We start from the raw sequence: 25,679 nt of genomic DNA on the forward strand, positions 1-25,679 counted from the left end.
TCAATCAGTGTTTGCTTCCTAAGTGGAAAGTTTGATTTCACTGAAGTTTGATTTACTTGGAGTTATATTGTGTTGTTTAAGTGTTTCCTTTATTTTTTTGAGCAGTGTATAATACTTATCAAAGTCTTTAACATATACAATCTGAATAAGGGTAGCACACACGTCCTCACCCGCTTTACTCTGATATGCCTAAACAGAATTTAGTAATCATTTCTGCAAGCCATGTAACAGACAGCAATCATGAGACTGAATTTTTGAGGTAGAAAATAAACAGCTGTAATTGCAGCAAAATGAGGTTAAATAAGTTACACAATATTTGGTCATCATTTCTGAAGACAATTAGTTGCTCTGTGTTTTATTTATAGGAATCAAAATAAAGAGGGCTGAATACAACTGCCTGCCAGTTTTTCAGATTTTTATTTGTACAAAATTTACAAAATAATGTATTGTTTTCCATCCACTTCACAAAAAGGCCCTACGTTTTGTTAGTCTATCACATAAAATTCCCTAAAGAATATACTGAACTTGTAAATTCAAGGGACTGAAAGGCACTTTCAGTATAAACAATTTCAGACTAGCAATAAATATCTACACTAACTCACTTTTAGTACTGTTTATTTGTATTTTTGAAATTAACGCACCTTTTTCTTTATTGGAGCTTTAGGTAACTTCGCACCAGGCACCTTGTGAACATTGGAGGCCTGTTTGAAAACAAATTAAGATGAAAGTAAAACTGTAAAGTTAACGAGTACATTTACTGTGCAGTTGAGCCTTGCAAGTTTGCTAGTGGCAGCTACACAACAAAAGCTCACATTTGTCAGCAATTACCTTTCTGCCATGAGCAGCCGCCTTATTGTTATACACGGGCATCCCGGCAGGACCCTTGTTTAAAAAGCTTAAACCAAAATATGTAACTTTTCAAATCTATTTTTGTCGATAAAGGTAAAAGCAGCCAAACTTTTCAAACGGTGATAAGCAAAAGAAGCACACGCTTAAAGGAGGCTACCTGGCTGCTGTGTACTGGTTACCATGACGACAAGCCGTCCCGTTAACTTCTTGTTGTTGCAGACTGTTATCAGTATTGTAAAAGCAAATTTTGTTACATACATACCCAAATAAGGCGTAATGTTACTAGCCCAGGTTAACCTGTCATAAATATTTTTCCATGTTTTTTTTATTTATTCGTTTGTTTCTGTCAATAGTATTAGATAAGTGTTGAATTTCAATTCTAAGTGAAAAATTTATACAATCACTTTGTTTAAAAAAAATCAATCTTTTAAAATATCTTAGGTTGATATTTAGATTCACAGACTAAATAAGATCTCTGCGTATTTCTGTGTGTTCTCCTTTGTGATTGGACAAAATTCTCATGAATATTCCATAGACCCGGAAGTAGGCCGGTACTGCTGGGGCTTTGCTGTCGAGTCACCTCTGTCAAGCGGGATGGAGGAAAAGGAGCCGCTATCATGCTGATTATTCCAGGATCCCGACGGACTGAGCATCAATAACCGGGGACAGTGTGATTTAAACTCATTATTTATCTTTAAATTACCGAATTTGTCCCGTCACAGTTTGCCAAAATGATGGAAGAAATCGACAGGTTCCAAGTGCCTCCTGTCAACGGAGAGACACAGCCTTTGGTAAGACAAGAAACACAAAAAAACATGGTATTATGAAAATTAATCTTTACTGAATCCAAGAGGCGGGATCCTACTCTCTTCTGTGGCTGATTGTAATAGATGTCTAACATAATATGTTGGTGAGCCAGCGGATAGTAATTTGCAGCTTTGGGATACAGTGGATCTCGGGGTGGGTGGATACCGACCAACTATAGACAAAAAAAGGATAGCGACTATTGAATTTTTATAAAAACAAATATCCGTGTAGTATTTAAATAGTAAGCACGTAATCAATGCACTGCATCTGAATAATTTAACTACGCACTTAGTCAAAATCGTGAGTCTTCAAAGCCCACGTCATATGCGCTTGTTTACATCAGTGCTGTTATAGCTCAGTGTTTTCGCATTTCGTCATTGGATGACGTGTTATTTGGGTCTGGTTGAGTATCAGACCAAAAGATCGCGTGAAGTGGATCCTCACCGTGAACTGGATCGTTAAAATGTGTAATGCAAAATAATATTTTCCAATTTTTACAGCATTTGTCAAAGCTCTAAATTAGTTACTAAAATAGTGAAAAAAGACCCAGTAGCCTCTGCGTTTGCTGTGCGTTTTGCAAAAATTTGTATTTATCTGTTACATTTGAATAATTCATTTAACTCTATTGTCATCAAACGTCATTTGCACTTACGTTTGCACACTTAACAGAAAGACAGCATATTATTTACCCTTCTATAAGTAATTTTGATGTCCTCATCCTGTTCTTATTCTGAGCTCCTCTAACAAGGCAGTCAGCTGCATCCACTAGAATTTGATCCATGTGCTGAATATTTCATCCTCTAAAATAGTTTTGGAGTTCAGTCTGAGGATCTGATTTTTGGATTGTGGTTGCAGTTTTCTCTCTTGACACACTTGAAATAATCAGATCACACTCAGTAACCCTATTTCAGTGTTGAGTTGTACCATCTAAACCTCTCAAACACAAAGCTTTCACACTATCTGACCATATCAGGATCGCAGGTGCTGTGGCACACATGGCCATGCATTATGATGCTAATAACCCCATTGTGCTTCCCAAGCTTCATGAATCCACTTGGCACCTGCCAAATTCGCACAAAAACAGCTCTTACTTAAAACATTTTGTGAAGTATTTTAAATCACTGCCTGCCCTTTTTTCTTGCTTTTTTATGAGACACAAAATCACAAAGGATCCATTTCATTAACATCCACACATTATTTAGCACATAAACCCTTACACAAGGCTATTGATAGCTAAAATTGTTCATGCTCATGTGCACCTGCTTTTCATTAATGGATTGTACCATTGCTAGCCTTGTTACCCTTGTTAGAACATTGTTACAACATTCATTTGTTTCTGTGGTCAGCTGACGATCAGCCTTCACTAGGATTGGTCAGTGGGCGGCTGCAATGTGTAATCCTACCAATTGCTTACAGTCCATGCTGTGTCAGCAGCCTTGTAGCTTTTCAGCATGTGAAGAAAGGAAGTAGTTGTCAACAGGACAAACAAATGAATGTGATGCACTGAGGGACATACAGTGCTTTGTTAAAGTATTCATACCCCCTGAGTATTTTCCACATTTTGTTATAAGTAAGTAAACTTACTTATAATAATTCATTTATATAGCTCCTTTCAAAGTTCAGAAACCACAATGTGCTTTACAATAAAGACAAATAGAAAAAAGATACAACATAAAAGAAAAGAAAAAAACTGCATACATATAATATCATACAGCATAAAACTAGTTCATACCCAGTCTGAATATACTAGCATAATTGGGAGTTAGCATAATTGCCAAACACAAGGTAAAGGATATAATGATTGTAGAATCATTTTCTTTTTGTTTTTTGTGATTCTCTGTGAACATATATCTTCAAGTTTTGCTGCAAATTCCCATTTGCAATTAGGACTGGGCCGTTCTGGCACATAAAAATGCTTTGAGGTAACCTGTTATACTGTAGCTTGAACTGTACGTTTGAGCTGCTAAGGTGACCCTCAAGTCTGTGCTTAGATCCTTTCAGTTCCCCGTCTCTAACTCTGTCCTGCTTTCCTGTCCCTGCTAAAGAAAATTTTCTGCACAGCATCATGCTGCCACCACGTGTTTCATGATAGAGATCCCATTGGAGCTGTGGATCACTGCAGCTCCTCCAGGGTCTCCATGGTCCACTTTAATTTATTTGCACGGCCATGTCCTGGTATGTTTGGAGTTGTGCCATATTCTTTCCATTTCAGATGATGAATTAAACAGTCCTCTATGGGATGTTCAAAGCTTACAATATAGTGTTATAACCTAAAGGTTCTTCAGACTTCTCTACAGCTTTCTCCCTGACTTGTCTGTCTTGATTTTCATGATGCTGTTCTCTAATTTTCTTTAACAATACTCTGAGGCCTTCACAAAATGGCTGGATTTATACTGAGATTAAATTGCACACTTTTGAGATTTTTATTTGTAAATTATTTTCTAAAACAAAGTGATATTTTCCTTCCGCCTCACAATAGTATACGACTTTGTGCTGATCTATCATATCAAATCCTAATAAACTACACTAAAGTTTGAGGCTGTAAAGTAAAATTTTTTAAAGAGTTCAAAGGGTGGGAATACTTTTGCAAAGCACTTTATGTGTGTGCAAATAGGATCATGAGGGAGAGTGGATGTATATAAATGGATGCTATAGGTCAGGGCTATATATCAAGTTTAATGTACAGAAAAATGATGAGTTGCCCCAGGTGTCTTAGTAATTGTTCAGCAGAAGCTAATAGATGCTACTAGTGGAAAGCCAAGCTCCTTCTGTGCTTAATATGCTGTGTTATATCCTTTTGAGATTTTGAAATTCTTTTTCATCCTCCATCATTTGCACATTTTGCACTTTCTAATGGAAAGTGCAAAAGGAATAAAAAAACACATGGTTAAGCTCCATCATGGAGCAAAGGCCTGCCATCTGAAAAAAATGCTTGTGCTTCTTGGAGTGTGATTAATTTGTCTTTGTGTTGAGATTTCATTACATCTACCAGTCTGTGTGCATCACATTCACAGCAGCAGCTTTTGTTAAGTCTTCCATGCAAAGGGAACAAAGCATCACAGATAGAAGAAGATGAGGCTAGTAATGAAGGGGACATGGGTTACTCATCCTATCAGAAGGTGTGACAGAAACAGAACAGACACAGATTGATTTCCAAGGCGGAGCCTTAAAAATGCATCACAACAGGGTTTCTACACAGTCTGGAAAAGCATGGAGTTTGCCTTTAGTTTTTCCAGTTCTGGATGTGTAAGGAAAAAAAAAACTCGATATAGAAAAATGTTTGTCATCAGTGTATGCATCGATAAAGACTCCCAATTGGCCATTAAATGTAGCAGCTGATGAAGCTACTTAATTATATTTAGGTATCCAAATCTTAGCAGTTATGAAACATATATCATTTAGCTTTTCAGTCTGAAATCTGTCAACAATTCTCTTTGTCAGGTTACCATCTGGTTTCATATTTTAAAGAAGAATAAATATGATTTACATATTGACTCACCCAATGACTACAGGTCCTTCTCAAAATATTAGCATATTGTGATAAAGTTCATTATTTTCCATAATGTCATGATGAAAATTTAACATTCATATATTTTAGATTCATTGCACACTAACTGAAATATTTCAGGTCTTTTATTGTCTTAATACGGATGATTTTGGCATACAGCTCATGAAAACCCAAAATTCCTATCTCACAAAATTAGCATATTTCATCCGACTAATAAAAGAAAAGTGTTTTTAATACAAAAAACGTCAACCTTCAAATAATCATGTACAGTTATGCACTCAATACTTGGTCGGGAATCCTTTTGCAGAAATGACTGCTTCAATGCGGCGTGGCATGGAGGCAATCAGCCTGTGGCACTGCTGAGGTCTTATGGAGGCCCAGGATGCTTCGATAGCGGCCTTTAGCTCATCCAGAGTGTTGGGTCTTGAGTCTCTCAACAATATCCCACAGATTCTCTATGGGGTTCAGGTCAGGAGAGTTGGCAGGCCAATTGAGCACAGTGATACCATGGTCAGTAAACCATTTACCAGTGGCTTTGGCACTGTGAGCAGGTGCCAGGTCGTGCTGAAAAATGAAATCTTCATCTCCATAAAGCTTTTCAGCAGATGGAAGCATGAAGTGCTCCAAAATCACCTGATAGCTAGCTGCATTGACCCTGCCCTTAATAAAACACAGTGGACCAACACCAGCAGCTGACACGGCATCCCAGACCATCATTGACTGTGGGTACTTGACACGGGACTTCTGGCATTTTGGCATTTCCTTCTCCCCAGTCTTCCTCCAGACTCTGGCACCTTGATTTCCGAATGACATGCAGAATTTGCTTTCATCCGAAAAAAGTACTTTGGACCACTGAGCAACAGTCCAGTGCTGCTTCTCTGTAGCCCAGGTCAGGCGCTTCTGCCGCTGTTTCTGGTTCAAACGTGGCTTGACCTGGGGAATGCGGCACCTGTAGCCCATTTCCTGCACACGCCTGTGCACGGTGGCTCTGGATGTTTCTACTCCAGACTCAGTCCACTGCTTCCGCAGGTCCCCCAAGGTCTGGAATCGGCCCTTCTCCACAATCTTCCTCAGGGTCCGGTCACCTCTTCTCGTTGTGCAGCGTTTTCTGCCACACTTTTTCCTTCCCACAGACTTCCCACTGAGGTGCCTTGATACAGCACTCTGGGAACAACCTATTGATTCAGAAATTTCTTTCTGTGTCTTACCCTCTTGCTTGAGGGTGTCAATAGTGGCCTTCTGGACAGCAGTCAGGTCGGCAGTCTTACCCATGATTGGGGTTTTGAGTGATGAACCAGGCTGGGAGTTTTAAAGGCCTCAGGAATCTTTTGCAGGTGTTTAGAGTTAACTCGTTGATTCAGATGATTAGGTTCATAGCTCGTTTAGAGACCCTTTTAATGATATGCTAATTTTGTGAGATAGGAATTTTGGGTTTTCATGAGCTGTATGCCAAAATCATCCGTATTAAGACAATAAAAGACCTGAAATATTTCAGTTAGTGTGCAATGATTCTAAAATATATGAATGTTGAAGTTTCATCATGACATTATGGAAAATAATGAACTTTATCACAATATGCTAATATTTTGAGAAGGACCTGTATGTGGTGTGGTTCTCTCATGATTGTGAGGTTTGGTTGTGCGGAACAAAAATGAGGTGTAGAAGAGAAGGTTCACAAATCACATGATTATTTGCAGACTTGTTCCTTGATCATTCTCAAGTAGTCTCAGCTATCATGTGCACAAATTTGGTGTTTACCATTGAGTTGATTGTTTCTCTCACAGTGATAGTGTCATGCTTCACCAGGCGCTCTGTCATCAATGCAGTATTTTTTTTAATTACTTTTTGAACTCCTGTCCCAGCATTTTCCTCCTTCATACTCTCTCAACCCACAGTATCTCTTGCGCTCTCCTTAACAATTGCTCTTGCCGACATCTCACCCCAACAACATGTACGTCTTCAACTCCTCTATCGCATCAAACAAGCTGAGTATTAGGTTAGAGACTGGACCATTTTGGCAAGCCCTGCTATCTATGCCTTTAAAGCATTTACAGTCATATTCAATAAATTTGGATATTATTGAGAGGTTATTCCATTTCGAATTCACGAATTCACTAAGGCAAGTTTAATACCTGCTTGATAGTTATTTCCAAATGGTACTTTTAATCTGCCAAACGAGCCTCCTCAGAACACATATTTTAATTTATTGAGACATACCTGTACATATAATGACCACTGATGTAATGTTTGTAATTCAACCTTAAAATAAATTCACCCGTTCTGTGAAGGCCTCAGAGGTTTGTTAGAACATTAGTGGACAAACAGCATCATAAAAAACTGTGAAAGTTGCAAACATGTTTAAAGCAGAAGTGTCCCAAGCTTTGAACATCTCATGGAATGTTTGATGTATCATCTAGAAATTGAAAGTGTATGGCACAACTGATAACCTGCCAAGACATAGCAGTCCACCTAAACTAAAGGCTTCACTTGCTGTGACGGACATTTCATACTTCACAAGAACTAAAGTGCAGAACTCTCAGGAAGTCTTTACATAATACATAATAATATAATTTGCAGACATCAAGCAAACAAATAGGTCTGGCAAGTCACGAACAAGCAGCAAGAACTCTCAAACTCTTGCAGCCACAAGAGAGAAAAATAATTTATCTGTTCTTGCGGCGTATGTATTGGCTTTAACTGGTTGGCCAAGATGCCCACGGAAGAATATGTTGACAGGAAAACTATTTGCCAGGCACTCCACTAATCTGGCAATGATGAAGAAAGCCATTGCTGAAGGAAAGCCATTATTTTTCACGGGGGACAAAGATGCTCATCAGAGATGAATAGAACTGAATGCATAGCAATCCTGAAAGAAAACTTGTCAGAAACTAGGGAAGACTTGGGATTAGGTGGGACAAAGACGACCCTAAAAAATGGGCAAAAATGTCAGTCTTTGGATAAGCACAGCGGCTTGAGACGTACCCCGAAAGTCTTTCAGCTGTTATTGCAGTGACGGATGTTTTAATAAAGTATTGGAGCTATAAATGATCAAAACCTATCATTCATTCTCCTTCCACTTCACAATGATGCACTACTTGTGCTGATCTTTTACATAAAATCCTTGTTATATAAACTGAGTTTTGTGGTTGAATCAAAATGTACTAATACTTCTACAAGCACTGCAACACCATTTTGCCATATGTGTGTTACATCCTAGATCACTATAATGTTTAATTAGCATCTGTGATCATGTGTTGTGTCTACCTGAATCAAGTCTTTTGTATTGTTGCTCCAACTAAAAACCTAATGTTCTGTGGTCCCATTTTATGTTCTTAGCTGTTTGTTTTTTAATTGTATAACATGAAAATTCATATGCTAAATGAGCTCTTCACTAAACTTCTCATAAATTTTTCACCAAGCCTTATGAGACTCAATAAGCCCTGTTTGTTTCTGGTATTGGCCTAAATTGTGGCAGCATTTCTCATTGCAGTTAAATGAACGGTTTGTTGACTTAATTCCCGGCATGTCTGTGGCTTGGTGTCTTATAAAACAAAAACATGTCTGGACTTATTCTTTTATTTTATGAATCCAAAATTGTAGGTCCATGCTTATAGCTGCCTGACAGCTTGCACTCGTGACTTGTGAAGTTCCTCAGAGAGCAACAAGGAGATGCCTGTAGAATCAACATAATGTGACTCTCTGTGAGTGAAGCAGGCCAGCTCTGCTCCCCCTTTCTCAGTTTGGTGAAGCCATGGCTCCAACACCAACCCCCTCTGTTCCTTTACATGGCTGCCTCACAACGTCATCACCACTCGTTTATGCACAAAAGAGACCGAGCCACCAGCATAGGCTGAACACTCATGCCTATTGATGCTCCAGCCAAGTAGAGACGCAAACAGGTCCTGAAGCAGGCTGTTTGTCCTGGCTGTTTTGGCTTGTGATGGATCTGATTTATTTAAACATTTACCTTTAACTCAAATGTTATTCATGTACTAAGTATGTTTAACACAAGTTGATTCAGGACCCTGCCTCACTTCCCAGAAAGTTAGAACACTAAAACCAGAAAAAAAAAAAAATAGTATGCAGTTTAAACCTATTTTTTCAGACTTTGTCTGACTTAGATGTTCTCTGCTGAACTGAATCTCTCTCTGACCCCCAGATTTTCAGCAATTACTACAGTAAAACTTCCTTGTAGCTTTAGTGGAAATCGCAGTATCCTCTGAAAATTCTCTAAAGCATGGCAAGTTCACACAATTCACTGCTTCCACAATAACAGCATTTGAACACCATTCGAAAAAGCTGTAGCGCCATTAAGGTGGGACCAGAGGAGGCAATGCTACAACCCCCCTTAATAAAATTGCTGTCCAGACACTAAAATATGCATTACAGGTCCTTCTCAAAATATTAGCATATTGTGATAAAGTTAATTATTTTCCATAATGTCATGATGAAAATTTAACCTTCATATATTTTAGATTCATTGCACACTAACTGAAATATTTCAGGTCTTTTATTGTCTTAATACGGATGATTTTGGCATACAGCTCATGAAAACCCAAAATTCCTATCTCACAAAATTAGCATATCATTAAAAGGGTCTCTAAACGAGCTATGAACCTAATCATCTGAATCAACAAGTTAACTCTAAACACCTGCAAAAGATTCCTGAGGCCTTTAAAACTCCCAGCCTGGTTCATCACTCAAAACCCCAATCATGGGTAAGACTGCCGACCTGACTGCTGTCCAGAAGGCCACTATTGACACCCTCAAGCAAGAGGGTAAGACACAGAAAGAAATTTCTGAACAAATAGGCTGTTCCCAGAGTGCTGTATCAAGGCACCTCAGTGGGAAGTCTGTGGGAAGGAAAACGTGTGGCAGAAAACGCTGCACAACGAGAAGAGGTGACCGGACCCTGAGGAAGATTGTGGAGAAGGGCCGATTCTAGACCTTGGGGGACCTGCGGAAGCAGTGGACTGAGTCTGGAGTAAAAACATCCAGAGCCACCGTGCACAGACGTGTGCAGGAAATGGGCTACAGGTGCCGCATTCTCCAGGTCAAGCCACGTTTGAACCAGAAACAGCGGCAGAAGCGCCTGACCTGGGCTACAGAGAAGCAGCACTGGACTGTTGCTCAGTGGTCCAAAGTACTTTTTTCAGATGAAAGCAAATTCTGCATGTCATTCGGAAATCAAGATGCCAGAGTCTGGAGGAAGACTGGGGAGAAGGAAATGCCAGAAGTCCAGTGTCAAGTACCCACAGTCAGTGATGGTCTGGGGTGCCGTGTCAGCTGCTGGTGTTGGTCCACTGTGTTTTATCAAGGGCAGGGTCAATGCAGCTAGCTATCAGGAGATTTTGGAGCACTTCATGCTTCCATCTGCTGAAAAGCTTTATGGAGATGAAGATTTCATTTTTCAGCACGACCTGGCACCTGCTCACAGTGCCAAAACCACTGGTAAATGGTTTACTGACCATGGTATCACTGTGCTCAATTGGCCTGCCAACTCTCCTGACCTGAACCCCATAGAGAATCTGTGGGATATTGTGAAGAGAACGTTGAGAGACTCAAGACCCAACACTCTGGATGAGCTAAAGGCCGCTATCGAAGCATCCTGGGCCTCCATAAGACCTCAGCAGTGCCACAGGCTGATTGCCTCCATGCCACGCCGCATTGAAGCAGTCATTTCTGCAAAAGGATTCCCGACCAAGTATTGAGTGCATAACTGTACATGATTATTTGAAGGTTGACGTTTTTTGTATTAAAAACACTTTTCTTTTATTGGTCGGATGAAATATGCTAATTTTGTGAGATAGGAATTTTGGGTTTTCATGAGCTGTATGCCAAAATCATCCGTATTAAGACAATAAAAGACCTGAAATATTTCAGTTAGTGTGCAATGAATCTAAAATATATGAATGTTAAATTTTCATCATGGCATTATGGAAAATAATGAACTTTATCACAATATGCTAATATTTTGAGAAGGACCTGTATATTTTGCATGAGTTCACATTTGAAATAGAAGAACACAATCTTACATGAGATGCTTACAGTTATATTTACTCATGCATTTATTTACTAATGTGTTGATTTATGCTTATGTCAATATTATGTCTTTTATATTGCACCACTATTGAATACCCATCATGCACCTCCCCCCATATATGTTGGGGGTAAAAAAGTATTTATTTATCCCCTGCTGAATTGGTAAGTATACCCCTTTATAAAAAAAATATTTTTATGCTAGATTAATTTCAACAGAGAATTGTTTTTTACAAAAATCTAGAAAAAAAATAAAAAATAAAGATTATAAATTATTTGCCTTTGATAAAGTAAAGTAAGTGTTTGATCCCCTATAAGCCAGAAGGAATTTTGATCAGCACAGACTGGTTAGGTGCCCATGAGGCATACAAGCTAGCCCTGTCCCATCCCCACTATGGGCAAGACCAAAAAGCTGTCTAATGACATTGGGGAGAAGACTGCAGCCCTGCACATGGCAGGAATGGGCTGCAAGACACCAGCAAGAAATGTAGTGAGAAAGAGACCACTGTTGGAGCAGTACATTAAAAATGGAAGAAGTACAAGAACATAGTCAATTTCCCTTATTCTAGAGCCCCATGCAAGATCTTACCTTATAGGATAATTATGATTCAGAGAAGGGTCATGGGTAAGGCCACAATTACAGTAAAGGAGCATTTAAAGATCTCAACGAAGATGGGACCACATGGTCACCCTGTTCAAGAAGGCACATGTGACAGGCCCATCGGAGGTTTGCCAGATAACACCTGAAGGATTCAGCGAAGGCTTGGGAGAATGTGATGTTGTCAGATAAGACCAAAACTGAAGTCTTTGGCATCAACTTGACATTCCGTATTGAAGACAGAGAAATGCTGAAGATGAATCCCAGAACACCATCTGGTGTTCAGATGTGAATCTCCTGGCCTCATTTAGAACACTGAAGCTGGTTCGTGGATTGGTCTTCCAGCATGGCACTGACCCAAAACATACACCCAAGACAAGTATTGCTTTAAGAAGAACTACACTGAGGTTCTATAATAACCTAGGCAGTCTCTGGACCTTATCCTACAGAAAATATGGGGATGGAGGTGAAACTCTTGAGTTACTGGGGAACAAATTTATGGGTTGGAGAATTTCAGTAAAGGGGAGTGGACAGAAATCTCTCTTGAGACGTGCAAACCTGGTGATCAACTGCAAGAATTGACTGACCTCAGCGCTTGCCAACTGGGGTTTTGTCACCAAGTGCTTGAGTCACATTTAGCCTGAAAAATGTACAAATGGTTAGTTCATGACCTTTATGTCATAAACCTACTGTAAACTTTCTGTACTTTTAATTTCCTTGTAAGGGGGAGAATCTTACAAAGTCAGTTGGGCTTCAAATAATTTATACCCCACAGGTACAGTGAAGGCATAATATTTTTCCCTAAGTTCTAATATGACTCAAGATCATCAGTGTCCCCATCTAGCCAACCTTTTCAGAACCTTGTCTACCTTATTTTGTCAACTGTAGCTGGATGAAAAACCTTAATGTTTCCAAGTATCAGAGTTTAGTGATAGCTGGGAGCCCTCTCTGTTTTGTTTTGGTGACCCTTTTTAAAGTTGTGCTATAGAACGTTGCGTCGCACACGATGATCCTTTGAAAACAGGATTGTTTTCCGTTCCAGTTGAAATGGAAAAACATGAAAACGATGTCATTCCCCCACCACACCATTAGTTGGCTGTATGTTCTTTGAAGCAACAACATGCACAAACATTTCCTGCTTAGAAATCGAGGGAGAAAATGATCACTTTGTTGAACCGAAGTTAGATTCAAAAGAGCAGCACAAGACATAACTTTACAATCCACCCATGTTATTATTGATATCGTTTACGTCTTCTGTGATCGGCAGCCATTATGTTGTGCACATGCTCATTAATTTCTATTGATTTCAGTCATACTGCGCATGAGCCAGGTCTTCCACATTAAGAAAGGTTTCATCCTGTCTACACGATAAGGGAGACAACATCTATTTGGATGTTTTTCAGAAAAAATGTGTGCTGTTGTTGTGTAAACAAACAGTCGAATCAAAACTCAACATTTCCATTTTCACCTGAAAACATTGTCGTGTATACAGGGCCTTAGGTCGGCACATAAACATTCTACTTGTGTTTAGGTAGAAAACAACGCTGATTTTGTACATGCCGTTACAGCCCTAATTAGGATAGACGGGATTAAGAATAGATTAAGATGTGATTTGACTCAGCAAAGTTTTAATATGTCTTTGGGATTTGTGTATGTTGCAGCTTGTGTTCTAAGGATCACTGTAAAGGTCCAGCTTGTTATCTGGACTGCTGAGTTAAGAATCTTATGCAAAATTATAACATTACATGTTATACAATTAACATCACTATGCATGAGACATTTGTGCATCTGCCAGCATACCTTTGTATTCACTCTGTATCACTTTGTGAACTGAATGTTTGTTTATGAACAACAAGCATTGTGATTTCAGCGTTTTTATTTTCTAAATTTACTAATACTATACCCAGCCCTTTTAAAAACTAGGTTCCGTACTATTATATTGAGGTAAGACCACCTGTTGCTGTAGGTTTTAGTGATCGTAGCTGACTTGATGCATTGTGTGTGTGTTTTTTTTTTTTCTGTTTTAGGACCCAGCAGCATCCTCTACTTTAGAGGTAGCGTCTGACCCTAAAGGAGAGAGCGTGGCCATAAACTACAAGCCCTCCCCACTGCAGGTCCAGATAGGTATTGTCAACCACCCTCTGCAAACCATCCCATGATATGATTCCACATTTTATATAACAGGGTAATCAATAGGCAGCTGCAATGAATGGAAGGTATTTAACAAACCAGTGAGTTATGCACTATAAAATAATAATGGGAACCATAGTGTGCAGGTCTGCTTTACTGCTTAATATAAGGTCAGTGGACGTGAAGGAAACAATTAGAGCCACATGATATTTCTTAGATAGTATCAGAGAATTTGTTTTTAATAGCACTGATTTTTAAAGGTGTAACAGTATATTTATTTGTCCCAAACTGACATGATATGGACAATGAATTCATCACTTGGGCTCACATGAGTTTTTTTTATTGTTTTGTGTTAAGTGTGCAAAAAATGGGTTATCTATCTGAAGCAGTCCACACCAAACTAATGCAGAAAAGGCTGGTAAAGTTGTCACATAGTAAGTTGAAGACCCTTCTTTCAGATCTCTGTTGTTTCCTGAAAGTGGCTTGCGGTAAGCTGTAAATGGGATCTTCTATGGCTTTCTTTTAACAATGGCTTTCATTTTACCATTTTTTCATAAGGGCCAGATTTTTAGAGTGCACGGCTAATAGTTGTCATGTCAATAGATTCTCCCTACCTTAGCCGTGGATCTCGGCAGCTCCTCTAGAGTTACCATGGTCCTCTTTGCTGCTTTTCCGATTAATGCTGTCCTTGCCTGGCCTGTCAGTTTAGGTGAACAGCCATGTCTTTCTGGGTTTGCAGATGATAGATTGAACATTTGAGATACGGTATTTTTTTACAACTAAATCCTTTTAAGTTTTCCACCACTTTCTTCCTGATCCATCTGCTGTGTTCCTGGGTCTTTATGATACTGTTTCTTCAGTTGTATTCTCTTACAAACCTCTGAGAATAGGAAAACTGCATTTAGGTTGAGATTAAGTTACACACAAAGGTAAAGGCCTCTAGTTCCGAAAAAATATCTTAAAAAAAAAAAGATTTATGCACAAATGTTTTTGGTCTATTACAAAAATCCTCATAACATACATTGACGTTTGTGACTTTAACATAGGAAAATATGAAAAAAGTTCAAAGGGTATGAATACTCTTCCAAGGTACTGTATCTGAACCGCTACACACCTAATGAAATTCAATTCAATTCAATTCAATTCAAAAATACTTTATTAATCCCAAAGGGAAATTAAATGTTGTTATAGCTCATATTATGAAGGTCTCCTCAAAGAGCCGTTGTAGATGCTGATGGCTGTGGGCAGGAAGGATCTCCTGTAGAGCTCCATCTTACAGCAGATCTGAAGAAGCCTCTGACTGAAGACACTCTGTTGTTGTAGGACAGTCTCATGAAGAGGATGCTCAGGGTTCTCCATAATGTTCTTCATTTTATGAAGAATCCTTCTTTCCACAATGATCTCCAGAGGTTCCAGAGGAGTCCCCAGAACAGAGCCAGCCTTTTTTATCAGCTTGTTGAGTTTTTTTAAGTCCCTGGCTCTGATGCTGCTTCCCCAGCAGATGAATGTATGTATGTTTAGTTTCAGAGTTGTCAGAAAATGCTTCACCTCCACAGTGCTGCTAGATGCTTGTGCTTTAATTTAACTCTACAAACCAAGAAAATTAAATGAAATGTAAGGTTTTTCAGATAAAATCTATCATTTTAACTCATTACCATTCAAAGAATATCTTAGTTTTTTTTTGCTTTGTTTCTCAGTAAGATAAAAAATCATATTGCTGTAATGTAACACCATATTTTAATGGATGCATTCAAAAAAGATTTTGTTACAACCGACCCTCAAATTTATTGCAGCCCAGATGCTGCAGGTACCTGTGAGCCTGCAGTTACCAATACTTACTACTAAGTTCAATGATGCAACTTCCCCTCTACATTTGGATGGAAGGTTTAAACACTTATTTTTTTCCCCAAATGATACAATTCTAGAAAATGTGTCCAACTGAGCTGATGCATTTACTGATGACTTCACATCTTTGTTGCCCAGAGAAACAGAGGGACCTTGCCAGGAAGGCATCGGTGAAGAATGGCACGGTGGGAAGTCCTGTCAATCAGCAACCCAAGAAGAACGCCAGGACAAGGTAGCACCCTCCTTTACCTCTTTGTTCTGCTCTAAGTTTGACCAGTTTATTAGTATGCTGAGCAATGAGTGCAAAATACTGCGACCAATTGAAATGCAAATCATGAAAACAGTGCGTCCTGCTTTGTAGCGCATTAATTGCTTCCAGTCTGCCAGACACACCATTAGATTTCCTAATGCTACAACTAATTCAATCAGAACACAGCAAGGCTTTTTAGAAGAAAAAGAAATGCTTGTTTTGTGAGCATGAACGCTGATGAAGGAGTCAAAACCACAGAGCACAAACCCCTGCATGGCCTTCGGCATTGACAAGTGGCTCATGTACTTAATCCCACTCTCTTGTGGATTAGTGGGAAAAGAAGAAACGCTGCCCACTGGTGTGAACCCAGGATGTCTGAGGCTGAAAGATAATTTTGCAGTCTGAATGCTACCAATTCATTTTGGGAAGAGATTATCTCATACTTATAGCGGCTTGCTTTTAAGTTTTGTGACATAAACATTTGCAGTCATTTTCTTGGTGCTTCGTTGTTGTATTTTGTCACAGATGGGACGGTGGCTTTTTATGTGTTCACAAATCTTTAAATGCAGAACATGGCTATGGTCTTTTATAGGTTGGTGGTGCCAAACAAAGGTTACTCCTCTTTAGACCAGAGCCCAGATGAAAAGCCTCTGGTTGCGCTGGACACTGACAGGTAAGCACTGTAATTCTACAATATTCTGCACCGCTCGAAAAATCACTTTATAAGCAGAAACTGGATAGTTTTTGCAGAACTCTCTCTTGTTTATAGCGTATTAATTCATAAAGCGACTTGATAGTGTTCTTAACAGAAATGATCCTAAAAAAGGGGGCAAAGCTTCTCCCAGGGCTCAGGATTAGAGCACAGCAGGGTGAGGATTTGGACAGGCAAAAGCAGCTCTAACAGAGCGCCTTCCTCCCCCTCTGTGAGCCAGCAGGTCTGTATTTGGGCCAGATGAGTCCCACCATTTGTGGACCCCCCTCTTTCATCCTACATGAGCAAGCCCCTCTCATTTACAATGAGACGTGAACTGAGTTTACGTCATACTCTCACTGAGTCAACCCATTTGTTGTTAATGTTTTAGAAATACATGTGCACAGTGTTTCCCTGTTGTGGTTTACAGTGCAGGATAGACATATTATTTGTTTGTGAGAAAAAAGATGGACTAGATGCATTGCCATGTTGTTACAATAAAAAGCTATAAAGATTGACTATTAGATTGACTGAATTTCTATTTATTCACAAACTTTTATAGTTCTGACAAATGCAACTTTAGCTGCCTTTGGGATCTTTCTGCATATCTCAGTCCAGTAAAGTACCATCTGTAGGCTCTACCGCCTCATCTTACATCTGCATATACAGCTGACCCTGTTCACTCTTACTTTTGATGATTTCTTTCTTCTATTTGTTTGCTTCCATGTGCAAATTATGATCTACTTTTTCTCACTGTAATCTGTTAGGATCAGCGATGCACTGGGAAATTGCAAACTGGTCGCAAACTCAAATGTTTGGTCTTTTTCCAGTCAGTGAACACACCATACGTAAGCCCTACCAGATTACTACTTGAAGTCTCAATGACTCAAAGTTACATTTGTTTACTATCAATCGAGTGTTTAAACGTAAAGTTAGAGAAAACTCTTTAAAGAGAACCTATATTCTCCACAACATGTTAAGACAGGTCTGCTTTTAATTCAGGCTGTGGGAGAGAGCAAGACTGTCAGCAGTTAACAGGAAGGCTGGTTGGTGTGTTTCAAGCTTTTTAGGCTCTCAATCTCTTTCTGTCATGAAACAAGCTGGATTCAGAAATGTGACAAGCCTTTAGAAAATACCAGATTTTAGGTAAGGATTTGTATTCTCCAGTGAAAATACACAGAGGCTGTGGTTTTAGTAATGCTGGCCTCTCTAATCACTAATATAAGATGCTACAGACAGTTGAAAATGTGAATCACTTTGTCGTAGTTTTAAAACTTTGTTTAACAGATTCTTCTTCCTCATACATGGTTTGGTGTCGCCTCTGCTCATAAAATAAATAAGCAATGATCGCTCACGGCAGGAAGGCTAGAAAAATATACTTTCAATGCTTTTCTTATCTTGCTATGAGAGGTATCAGAGTTGGCTAACATCAGTAACGGCATGTCAAAGTTTTATAAAACAAGGATATCTGAAATCGGTGAAAAAAATACTAATTGGTGCATCTTTAGTTACGATTAGCCTTGATTTTAAATGTGTTATTGACTAAACAAGACAGACACGAACACACGCCAATTTGGACTACTTAAGGTGGATACTGTTTAGTGAGGATTACCAGTATTCGATAGATAGTCCTTAAACTGTGACTTCAGGTAAATGTTTCAGGTGTTCCGTTAAAATACATCCAAAAGTGTGCCTCCATTTAACTCACATGTTATGAATGGCAAATAGACTGAAATGGACTGAATTTATATAGCGTTTTCTAGTCATACTGACCACTAAGAGCACTTTACACTACAGCCACATTCACCAAATTGCACTCACAAACACATACATTCAAAGACTGATACGCAGATTGGTTTTCAAATGGGGGTAAAGTGGCTTGCCCAGGGACACATCAATATGTGATCGGAGGAAACTGGAATTGAACCTGAAACCTTCCAATTGCAAGAAGACTACTAAGTTGCCCCCTCAAGCTTCGGAACGACTTTGTAGTCGCATTTGTATCATCAGCAACCAAAACAAATTTGGCCCGTGAATAGAACCTTCTGAGATCCCTTTTTTGATGTTCTCTCATCAAGATAGTTTCTGAAAATCTCCTCAAAATCCACATTTTTCTTATTTTACTCAGTGACTATTCAGTAAACTATATCTGACTTCATGTTGGACAGTAGGAAAAAAAAAGATTGTGTCTATTTATACAATCTAAATAATATACAAATTATACAAATAATACACAAATAAATATGTGTATTAGGCATCTAGTGAACTTTATGTTGTTAAAATGTAATGTTTATAAGCAGAAAAATTAGAACTGCAAAAGATTTGAGTGAGTCTGACAAACTGATGCCTAGATGACTGGGCCAGAGCATCTCCAAAAAACTGAAGCTCATGTGGGATGTTCACTGCCTGCAAAGGTAAGTATTAAAAAATGTCCAAGGAAGGAACAGTGTTTAAAAGGAGACGGTATCCTGGGCCACTAAGGCTCATTGATGCATGTGTGGCTGGCCCGTGTGGTCTGATCCAGCAGACAAGCTACTGTAGCTCCAACGTCTGAAGAAGTAAATGCTGATAGAAAGGTGTCGTCACCTGTGTATCACAGTTTGATGCGTATGGGGCTGCATAGCCGCAGAGCAGTCAAGGTGCCCGTGCAGTTCATGATGTAAGGCCGGATGTACGTGTTCTGGTTACTTCAGTGATTATACATAAACTGCCTTTGTCCTTTCTTCCTTCCTCACAAACATCTTAATCAGTCTGTTATTGGAAATGTTACTGTCCTAAGTGTTTAGAAAAAATAAATAACTAGAATTTTTACACTTTTAAGGACCTGATGCAGTTCTTCTGTAATGCATTTGCAGATTTTAAAAGTGATCAAGATTTTTCTGTTTATGTTGTGAATACAGAATGGGTGATTTCATTCTGAAGCTATAGAGAGAATATGAAGCTTTTCCTAATGGTGGAAATAATCCCATCTGGGCTACCTAATGTGAAAATAACCATGACAGATCAATTAAAGTAGAGTTTTGGATTTGCATGTGAAAGAAGCATCAAATGCTTCCGTGCACTGATTCACCCTCCTGGGGACCCCAACTTTGTAGAACATAATAATTTTCTGTTATGTAGTAATTCCTCTATGGTGCCATCCTTATTTTTTGAGGTCTAACAGGTGTCACCTGTCTTTCAGTGATGATGACTTTGACATGTCCAGATACTCTTCATCAGGATACTCCTCAGCCGAGGTGAGATGTCTGAGGGACCAGGTATTTATACAAATATTATATTGTTTCACAGCGCTATCTGGCAAAACCACAACCATCGCCATGTGATCACCCTCTTTCTCCTCTATCACACCAGGTCTATGTGCACATATTCATCCCTGTAAATCTTCTCCCAGTTTTTTCCTCTTCATGTAGCACATGTTCTGGTTTTAGCTGCCTGTGGCTTCCACTCATCATCGTAATAATTTGATAGTATGTTGCTTCTTTTATGTTTCATTTCATTTCATTTGCTAAATAAGAGCAAAGAAACGATCTAGTCATCAAACATAAACCCAGAGTGACCGAAAAGTGGTAGGTTGAAGCATCGCCTATTTCCCCTGGGTTGAAAAAAAATTTATAAAAGCACTTCAGCATTTAACATAAATAAACAACACTTATTTTATTGCTCACTTTTGTAGAAATTTATGTTGTTTGTTTTATTAAATTAAGACAAAATTATGTCTTAAACAACACACATTTGTATCATCAGCAAACAAAACAAAGTAGGCCCACATGTAGAATTGTGGAAACCCATTTGTGATGTTCTTTCATCAAGGTAGTTTCTGAAGTGCTTGCTACTCCTCAAAGTCCATGCTTTTCCTATTTTTTTCAGGAATATTTTGTGATCTTATTATTATAAGTAGTTAGAAGCTGTTTAATGTTTAAAGCCGTATTAGAAGCTGTTTAATGATCTGTAGACATCCCTAATGCACACTGCTTGTTTTTAAATGCAGTGGCAATATCTTCTGTCTGTTTGATTAGTGCCATTGCTGTTGAACTATTTGCTCTGATATTGTTTTTGCCGTTTATGAAAATTAAAAGTTTAATTTTAGGGTCAACAGAGTAATAGTTAATGGTAGTAGTTATAGTTATTAGTTGAAGCATTTGACAAAACCATCTTAAACTATTTTAAAGCTCTGCCGATATAATTTTATTTTTCTATGTAATTTTTCAGCAAATCAACCAGGACCTGAACATCCAGCTCCTGAAGGACGGGTACCGGCTTGATGAGATCCCAGATGACGAGGACCTGGATCTGATCCCGCCTAAAGCAGTCAACCCCACTTGCATGTGCTGCCAGGCTGCTCCCTCCGCAGCCTGTCAGATCCAGTAGCTATCCCAGTCCTCCTTCATCCCCAAATGTTCTTTTTGCCAGCTGCTGAACAAAATGGCATTGAGGAGGAAAAACTGTCAACTTGAAAACAGGCAAAGGCTAAACTAAGAGAATGTGAAACTGAATATGTGCAGTACCTGTGCATGTTCCTCCTATGGCAGGATCTGTGTGTCTTACGTCTGCAATGTTGGTTCAGCAGGGATGGATTCAACTCATGCCAGAGACCTTACCTCGAAGAAAACAATGCTACTTTTGCTTCTCCATCATTTGAGTTTTAGCTCATGCTTGGGGAGTTTTTGTTTTGCATAAATGATTGTGCGACGTTGCAGAAGAGGAGAATCGACAAGAAGGGATGAGAAAGAATCAGCCAAATTACTTTTAGTCATCATTACTGTCAGTGGGCTGTCCAAGCACTCCACTTCCTCTCCTGGTGTATAATGTGCGATCCATTATAATGGACTATAGTAAATTAGCAGTTTCAAGGCCATTTTAATTCCAATTCTCTCCTTTCTTTCAGCTAGTCTGCTTCCTCTTCCCTTGTATATGATTGTCAGACTCGGAAATGATGTGTGTGAGTCCGGTCATGCCCAGGAAAACAGTGCGAATGAAACACTAGTGCTCACCCTCTCAACACTAAGCTGCCAGTCAGTCTGTTATACTGAGATTGTCCTGCTTATATCTGTTTTATATTTAGTTATAAGAAGCTGAAAAAAATGCATGTTGCCTGTTAACACTGTGTCCTGATGACAGATGTGCGGATATTTATTTTAACCTTCTGACCCGGAGCCAACCCCTTGTATTGAAGATACATTGTGTGCTTTGTTAAATGGAACATCAGTCACATTTAGGTTCACCTACTGCCATTTTAATAGATGTAAGGAAAAAAAGCAGTAAGCTCCTGACTCTGTGTACGTTGTGTGTTTATTCATGGCACAGCACTATCCCACACTGAAGCTTCCATCATATACATGACTGAGGAAACAAATGAAGACAAATGCTTAGAATTGCATGCTTTTAGTTTTGATGTAAGGAATATCTTTGAAGTGAGGCCAAATTAGTGTTAGTGTTAGTACCCCTGGTGAAGAAAAAGAAAAGAAAAGCAATTTTGTGTTTAAAAATAATTCAACACTAAGGAACAAATTTTTTAAAATCACAACTGACACAAGTAAGGCCACCTGGAGCATTTTCTAATAAACATTTATCTCCAGTGGTCATTGGGCAGGAGGTGGGTTACACCACAGAGACACCCAGGACAAACGACCATGCATGCATACACTCACTCCTAAAGACACTTTAGAGAAACTAGTGCATGCTTTTTGGACTGAAGTCAGAGAACCAGGAGAGAACCCTTAAACTCCTTGCAGAAAGACCCAAAAGGTGGCATTCGTATGCAGGACCTCCTTGATACAACATAGATACAACATTTCTCTTAACCTCTTTAAAATGTGTAAAACATGAAAACACGCAGTTCAATTGAAGCAGATTTGTGTTAATTTTCATAAGTCAAGAAACCGCTGTAAGAAAACAGCTTCTCGTCTAAATCTGCTCAATATCTACAATCAAAAGTGAAAAAGTGTCAAGAAACTTAATTGGCAATCTTTGACTTTGTGTTTCCCCTGGGGTATAAATCTGATGCACCAAGTAACTCTTCAAAATGTGAAATATAAGAAAACATGCCATTCCATTGATGCAGATGTGGTAATATTCAAGAAATTAGATGTTAGAAATTTCAGTAAAATCTTAAAAGGCAACTGTTAGAGAACTGTAGCAAAAAGTGTCACCTTAGGGTCACAAAATCTTAAACATAATTTATTTTAAGACTTTAGTAAACATCTTAACCAGGGATGCCAATAATTGTGAAAAATGTATCTTATGGACAAAACCTGTACATGTAGCACCAGACCTCCACAGTTTCGGACTGCGACCATCTCACTGTCTCTTGCAAAATATTCACCCTCAGATTCCAGTCACGCTTATAAAAAGTAGATGGAAACAAATTGAAGTATGTGTAGACATTGTAGTTATAATTTTATTAAACTTTAGAAACTTTAAAACTGTTTCCACTTCCCTTAACTATTCCAGTTTTGAATTACTGTTAATTGTGAGACTATGTTTCTCAGTGAAATCTCCATTAGTCCAACCTAAGACATGATAATAATCCTGTTGTTTTTAGAGTTTTACATTTTGATACAAAAACTACAGAGAGCAGCAGGAAGAAAAGCAACAGTGAGGTCATTGACTCACTGAATAGAGATAATGTGTAAGTTATGGCACTGTATGTTTCTAGTGTAAAAATAGAGAAAATTGTATTTTTTTTTCGTCACCTTTTTTTCTCCCACAGATCTTGGTTTGAGTAAGCCATCCTAATGATTGTTTTTCAGATGTTGCAGGCAGAGGTAATTTAAAGGACTGTTAGCTACAAATGACAAAAAAGACGAGAGAGACAAATGGTTTTTTGACAGCAGCCCCTTCTCTAGTAAAAATGTTTAAAATGCTTTACAATAATCTTTTATTGCAGAAGTAAAATCTCCCACAAAAAAATGAAGCAGTTCTTATAAGCAGTACTTACATAATTTTTAGGGATGCACAACATATCTGTATTAACTTCGGGGGGTTAGCTATGTGATATTTGGTAGTTTTTTTCCAGTGCCAAAAGGGACTGGAAATATATGTAAAATACTTAATATTGGTTTTCTGCCATAACAGAAATATTAACATTGGATATCGATATCAGTCCAAATTTTCATGCCTGTGCATCCCTAATTATTTAAGCTCCTGTACCTTCCTGCTTACTACACGTGGTGGCAAGGTGCACCTGGGACTACATACAGCCTTGTTTGCCTCAGTCCCAGTTTTTTCAAACTCTGACTGGAGATATAGGCAAGATGCTATTTAAACACATATATTTGCCTTTTTGAAATGACAAGTTTCCTTGTCTTTCCCATTTTAAAGAAGGATATGGGCCTCTCTGGCTTCTACTTATACAGTAGGGAAACAGAAGGTCATGGATACCTAGGAAATTATCAACTTAAAGGAAAAAGTACATTCATTATTTCTTTTCATGCAATATAATCCACTGAATAAATGTACTCATGTTAAAAATAGGATTTGTAAGGTTTTTTTTCAGTCTGATATTATACTTCTGCAATAAAACAATTTTAAGGCTCTTTACAAATAAAGGGTGTGGGGGGGCTTTATGTGCACTAGTTTCCCATCAAGATCATAATTTTACTGGATTTGCATACACGTCATGAAAGCTATCCCCTGCTGAGTGCTATTCTCAAAAGCCAGTGAGTATTGCACTAACTGCTTAAGTTTAGTATGAGTTGTAACACAAGCTCTTTACAGGCAGTTGTGTGTTTTTCCTTTATTTTCACCTGTGGAAATTCATTTCTGTAGAAGCAGGCGCTTTTTCATCTGTCAGATACTTGTCATGATGATTGTGAACTGGCACCATTTAGATTTGAATAGTGTTACAGTTCTGTGTATAGTGCAACATGTCAAAAAATAAATAATGGATATCTCAATACCCTGTGTATTTTCCAGTTTTTCAGAGTTTTCTCTTCAGGAGGTGAAACCAAGTAAATGATGATCAGTTAGATAAATAAATAATGCTTCCAGAGGTTTACATCAAAATTCATACATCCATCCATTTTCTATATCCGTCTCTTCCATAGTGGGTTGCAGGGGGAGCTGGTGCCCATCTCCAGCAGTCTACAGGTGAGAGGCGGGGTACACCCTGGGTAGATCACCAGTCCATTGCAGGCCAACAACCAGGCACACACCTAAGGGCAATTTAGAAAGACCAATTAACCTAACAGTCATATTTTTGTACTGTGGGCAGCGGTGCCGGACTCATTTTAGAGGCGAGGGGGCCGTGGGGGTGTTGCGTCGCACATACTCAATTATGTCACACTATAATGTTGGTGCGTACTTAATATTATATTATTAATATTATAGGGTCTTGATATATTGGGGGCTTTAGCTCAGAACCGTCGTTCCTCCTGTTCTCTCTTTAAAAGTTGGCCTTTACAGTCTCTGTTTAAGTATTTTGGCCACTATGTTTAGTCCTCCTGCCTCCTGCTACCGCAGTCAAGTGAGCCGACAGTCAGAAATACGCGGTCACGCCAGCTGACGCTAGTGTTGGGACCACAGCCATGGTTACAACGTGAAAGGCCAGTACAGACTTTCCTGGAACTTTCAAAATAAATTGCATTAACCTACTTCCGGCACAACCAGGAAACGGGGTAACTGCGGACTTCCTGTGACGCCACTGTCCAAATAAAAGCACCGCTCTTGCTACATCCTACCTCTTCCACACGGCCTCCAGAAGTACCGGGTAGGGGGGAACAGCGCGCTAATGTTTCTTTGCTGGCAAACAGACATAAACTCTTCAAACTGGATCCAAGGCTGTTATAAGATCACGCGATCATATGCACAAGTTAAGTACTGATGAATTACAGTTGAAAGAATCTGGTATTCATTCATAAAAGGGAAATTAAGGTATAAGCTTTGCTTTATTTTCTCTCTGTGGCCTGCAGAAGCAAAGTGTGCTCCAGAGTTCCCTGCAGAGACACGGTCTCTACAAGCCAAG

The 25,679-nt window shown here is 38.9% G+C and overlaps 2 protein-coding genes across 4 annotated transcripts in view; one reads left to right on the forward strand and one right to left on the reverse strand.

The window, feature by feature from the left end:
- The window catches only part of dnai1.2 (dynein, axonemal, intermediate chain 1, paralog 2), a 37,078-nt gene extending 36,014 nt beyond the window's left edge, over positions 1 to 1,064 (reverse strand). Inside the window, exons 1-2 of the mRNA XM_047346712.1 lie at positions 829 to 1,064; positions 642 to 701 (exon numbers count right to left, since the gene is read on the reverse strand). Of these exons, the coding sequence (XP_047202668.1) occupies positions 642 to 701; positions 829 to 870 (102 nt within the window). The 5' untranslated portion in view covers positions 871 to 1,064. The remainder of the gene's footprint in view (positions 1 to 641; positions 702 to 828) is intronic.
- Positions 1,065 to 1,382: 318 nt separating this feature from the next.
- Positions 1,383 to 24,612, forward strand: fam219aa (family with sequence similarity 219 member Aa). 3 transcript variants are annotated; one of them, XM_047346713.1, is made up of 6 exons: positions 1,383 to 1,640; positions 13,829 to 13,925; positions 15,915 to 16,008; positions 16,619 to 16,699; positions 19,899 to 19,974; positions 20,927 to 24,612. In XM_047346713.1, exons 1-6 carry the CDS (start codon positions 1,581 to 1,583, stop codon positions 21,083 to 21,085), a joined length of 567 nt encoding a protein of 188 aa, XP_047202669.1. In that variant the 5' UTR covers positions 1,383 to 1,580; the 3' UTR covers positions 21,086 to 24,612. The 3 variants fall into 3 exon arrangements, with proteins under 3 accessions (XP_047202669.1, XP_047202670.1, XP_047202671.1); XM_047346714.1 differs by having other exon boundaries at positions 1,384 to 1,640; positions 19,899 to 19,953; XM_047346715.1 differs by lacking the exon at positions 1,383 to 1,640 and adding an exon at positions 15,725 to 15,815.
- Positions 24,613 to 25,679: the final 1,067 nt, after the last annotated feature.

Source organism: Girardinichthys multiradiatus, chromosome 20 (assembly GCF_021462225.1).
Source record: "Girardinichthys multiradiatus isolate DD_20200921_A chromosome 20, DD_fGirMul_XY1, whole genome shotgun sequence".
Taxonomy (NCBI): Eukaryota; Metazoa; Chordata; class Actinopteri; order Cyprinodontiformes; family Goodeidae; genus Girardinichthys; species Girardinichthys multiradiatus.

Bases quoted from the DNA above. Each gene is read 5' to 3' on its own strand.
- fam219aa (XM_047346713.1), top strand. From the start codon at position 1,581: ATGATGGAAGAAATCGACAGGTTCCAAGTGCCTCCTGTCAACGGAGAG. The intron at 16,009-16,618 runs GTAGCACCCTCC...GGTCTTTTATAG, and splicing joins AAGAAGAACGCCAGGACAAG to GTTGGTGGTGCCAAACAAAG. The intron at 19,975-20,926 runs GTATTTATACAA...GTAATTTTTCAG, and splicing joins TGAGATGTCTGAGGGACCAG to CAAATCAACCAGGACCTGAA.